Source organism: Stegastes partitus, unplaced genomic scaffold (genome assembly GCF_000690725.1).
Source record: "Stegastes partitus isolate 25-593 unplaced genomic scaffold, Stegastes_partitus-1.0.2 Scaffold118, whole genome shotgun sequence".
Taxonomy (NCBI): domain Eukaryota; kingdom Metazoa; phylum Chordata; class Actinopteri; family Pomacentridae; genus Stegastes; species Stegastes partitus.
Window position 1 is genome coordinate 182,236 of NW_007577849.1, and position 3,459 is coordinate 185,694.

General features: G+C 43.7%; 1 protein-coding gene across 2 annotated transcripts in view; it reads right to left on the reverse strand.

Moving 5' to 3' along the window:
* The window catches only part of dspb (desmoplakin b), a 36,210-nt gene that overhangs the window by 7,483 nt on the left and 25,268 nt on the right, over positions 1-3,459 (reverse strand). Inside the window, exon 24 of one of the 2 annotated variants that reach the window (XM_008278181.1) lies at positions 583-2,342. In XM_008278181.1, the coding sequence (XP_008276403.1) occupies positions 583-2,342 (1,760 nt within the window). The remainder of the gene's footprint in view (positions 1-582; positions 2,343-3,459) is intronic. The other variant, XM_008278182.1, reaches the window with a different exon arrangement.

Below are 3,459 nucleotides of genomic sequence, written 5' to 3' on the forward strand. Positions count from 1 at the left end.
TGGTAGCCCACAGCAGCAGCTTCTGCTGCCAAGAGTTTATTTCGATCCTTGTTGTCCACCACTCCCCTCGCGCATGCTTCCTCTACTGTCAGCTTCTGATTGGATGCGGGATCTATTATGTGGCCTGTGGCAGCCTGAGCTTCCAATAGCAAATCTGCACTTTCTGGTGGCACGAGCATCTTTTTCTTGGCTTCTGAGAAGGACATTTTCCCTAATGGTCCAGTGGCCACACCAGCAATTGATCCTGTCCCCTTTAGAAAAATCTTTTTATCCTCTGACACCTCTGGGACAGTTTTCTCTCCTTTTATTAGTTGGGTAAATGTTGGTTTGTCCAGAACTCCACAGTCAAGCAGTTGCTGTGCTGTTACTGGCTTACGCACACCATCAAAGATCAACTTGGAAGGATCTAGTTTCTCAGTGATTGGCAGAAGTAGTAGACCTGTGTGAGGTTCTATCTTACATCTTTTCTTCAAATCCCCATAGCTGACATCATGCTCCGTTTCTGGGTCAATGTAACATTCAGGATTTTGGTTTAAAGCACGACTGAGGTTTTCATCAAAGAGATTTCGCTTAATAGCTGTCTCTTTAGGTAGGAACACACTGAGATTGGGATCTAGAATTCCTCCTGCAGACTCCTGGGCCTGCAGCAGACGGAGCGCAGTCTTTTTGTCAACATGTCCCTTCTTCATTGCCTCAAACACTGAGAGAGGCTTGGCTGCAGTAGGATCCTTATAGCCAACAGCAGCAGCCTCTGCTGCCAATAATTTGTCTTGGTCACGAATATCCACCACCCCTGTGGCGCAAGCCTCCTCTACTGTCAGCTTCTGATTGGTTCTTGGGTCAATGATGTGACCTGTAGCAGCTTGGGCTTCCAGAAGCAAATCTGCACTATCATCAGGCAGAAGCATTTGTTTCTTGGCTTGTGTGAAAGACATTTTGCCTTTACTCTCAACTATAACCCCAGCAATGGGTCCAGTCCCCTTTAGACTGACTTTTTTATCCACAGACACCTCTGGAACAGTTTTCTTGCCCTTTTCTAGATCTTTAAATGTTGGTTTGTCCAGGACACCACAATCAAGCAGCTGGTTGGCTGTGACAGGTTTCCGAACACCATCAAAAACAAGTTTCGAGGGTTCCACCTTCTCAGGAATGGGAAGAAGCAAGAGTCCTGTGTCTGGATCTACCCTACATCTCCTCTTCAGTGCATTGTAGGTTACACCCTCTTCGTTTTCTGGGTCCAGGTACAGCTCAGGCCTCTTACTCAAAGCACGACATACAGTATCATCAATTAGATCACGCTCAATGGCTGTGTCCTTGGGAAGGAAAACACTGAGAAAGGGATCTAGAATGCCTCCCGTAGACTCCTGAGCTTGTAACAGACGAAGTGTTGTGGTCTTGTCAATCAGCCCCTTCTCCATGGCCTGGAATACTGAAAGAGGTTTGCTTGTGCCAGGTCCACTATATCCTACAGCTGCAGCTTCTGCTGCAAGCAACCTTTCTCTGTCTTCATCATCAACCACACCTTGATTACATGCTTCTTCAACTGTCAACTTCTGATTAGTTCTCGGGTCAATAATGTGGCCTGTCGCAGCTTGAGCATCTAGTAGCAAGTCAACACTATCTGGTGGGACGAGATTCTCTTTCTTAGCTTCTGTGAAAGTCATTTTGCAAAGTGGTCTCATCATGGACCCTGGGCTTTTTGGACCTTCAATTACCACCCCTGCTATTGGGCCTGTCCCTTTAAGATTGACTTTTTTGTCAACAGATACTGCAGGGACAGTCTTGTGTCCCTTCATAAGCTGGCTAAATGTTGGTTTGTCCAAAACACCACAGTCAAGCAACTGGCTTGCCGTGACTGGCTTGCGAACTCCATCAAAAACTGCAGTGGAAGTTTCCAAGGGTGCTCTAGTTGTCTTCAGCTCAGTCTCCTTGATTTGTCTGACACTGACCTCTTTCATCTCTCTCGGGATGGCTGACAACCTACCTTTATTTGTATCGTCCTTGAGGTCTCTCATCAACTGGTCAATCTCACTTTTTAAAGATTTCTTTTCCCTCTCCAGTATGTCTTTGTCTGTGTCATATTGCCTGATCATTCCCTGTTTACTATCACATTGGTCCTTCCAGTAACTTAAGTCCCTCTTCACCCTCTCGTTCTCCTCCTGTAGACGTTGCTTATTGCGAAGTTCAGAATCTTGTGATAGTTTAAGGCGACTGTTTTCCTCTTCTAATCTTTGGATGTGATCTCTGTCCGTTTCGGACAACTGCAATTTCCGCAACAGAGCATCTCTCTCCTTCACAATATCATCGTACTGGGACTGAAGGGATTGCATCATGGCTCTTGTCTGTAGAAAAATAATTTGCAAAAGTAGAGGAAGAACAAAGAGAGAAAAGTTAGTCAACTCAGAAACATACTGGTTAACTTACAGTGTCAAAGAAAAAACACAACTTTTTGTGTATATTACATAACAGTAAATAATCAATAATGCTAGAGGTCTTACAAGACTGGGAAGTAAAAGTATATAGGTACCATTAGTGGTCAAATTTTAAAGGCAGTTATTCAGTAGAAAGAAATACTTAAGTATGTCTAAAAGCTCTCATTTTCCATTGTGAAATCAACCTTCCCAATCCTGCAGACACAAACTATATTAACACTACATTCTTCACAGAAACTACAACTATGCAAACAACCAAATTAAGTATTTTAACCATGATTTTGTTAGATTATTATTGATAAAGTCTATATTCTGCAAACTTGCAAGACAGCACTGATATATTAAGCCAATAGATGGGTGACAATCTTGATTACCTGATTTCATATTGCAAGACGGGATCCCTTAGTAAGTTTGAGAAATTGTCAATATTTTCACTGTATATTCGTGCTGTTTTATAAATTTGCAAAATCTGTCCCAAAGACTGAAGTAGCTACAGCACAATCAACAACAGTCAAACTGTATGAGACCAGAGGACCGGCGGAAGTGATGTCATTGACGGAGTTCATCATTCTAGGCAAAAGAAGTAAAGGCAAAAAAGCATGCAGACTGCACATTTTTGCAGGACAGGGACTGTGGACAGGGATACAATGGATTTGAGAGGCTGGCAGACGGAGAGGCACAGATTATGTTTGCATGCAGTAATTGACATGCAAGCTTATTCAGATACATACGCATGCATGCGTTCAAATCAGACTATCAAATGGGATACATCCACAGGGGAACAATAAATGTTCCAGCATGCAAGCAAAGATTGAGCTACAGAGAGTGGACAGCTGTTGCTACTTGAATGTTCCAAGGTAGGACTGATTTGGAAAGACGAGAGTAGTCCAGGAATAAGTTTCAAACGTCCATGTACCTCGGTGGCCTGCGTTTGTATGTTCTCAGTCTCCAGGGTGAGTTTCTCCCTCTCTGAGGAGAGCTCTGAGACCAGGTTGCGATAGTCTTTAATGCTGCGCTCACTGGCCTG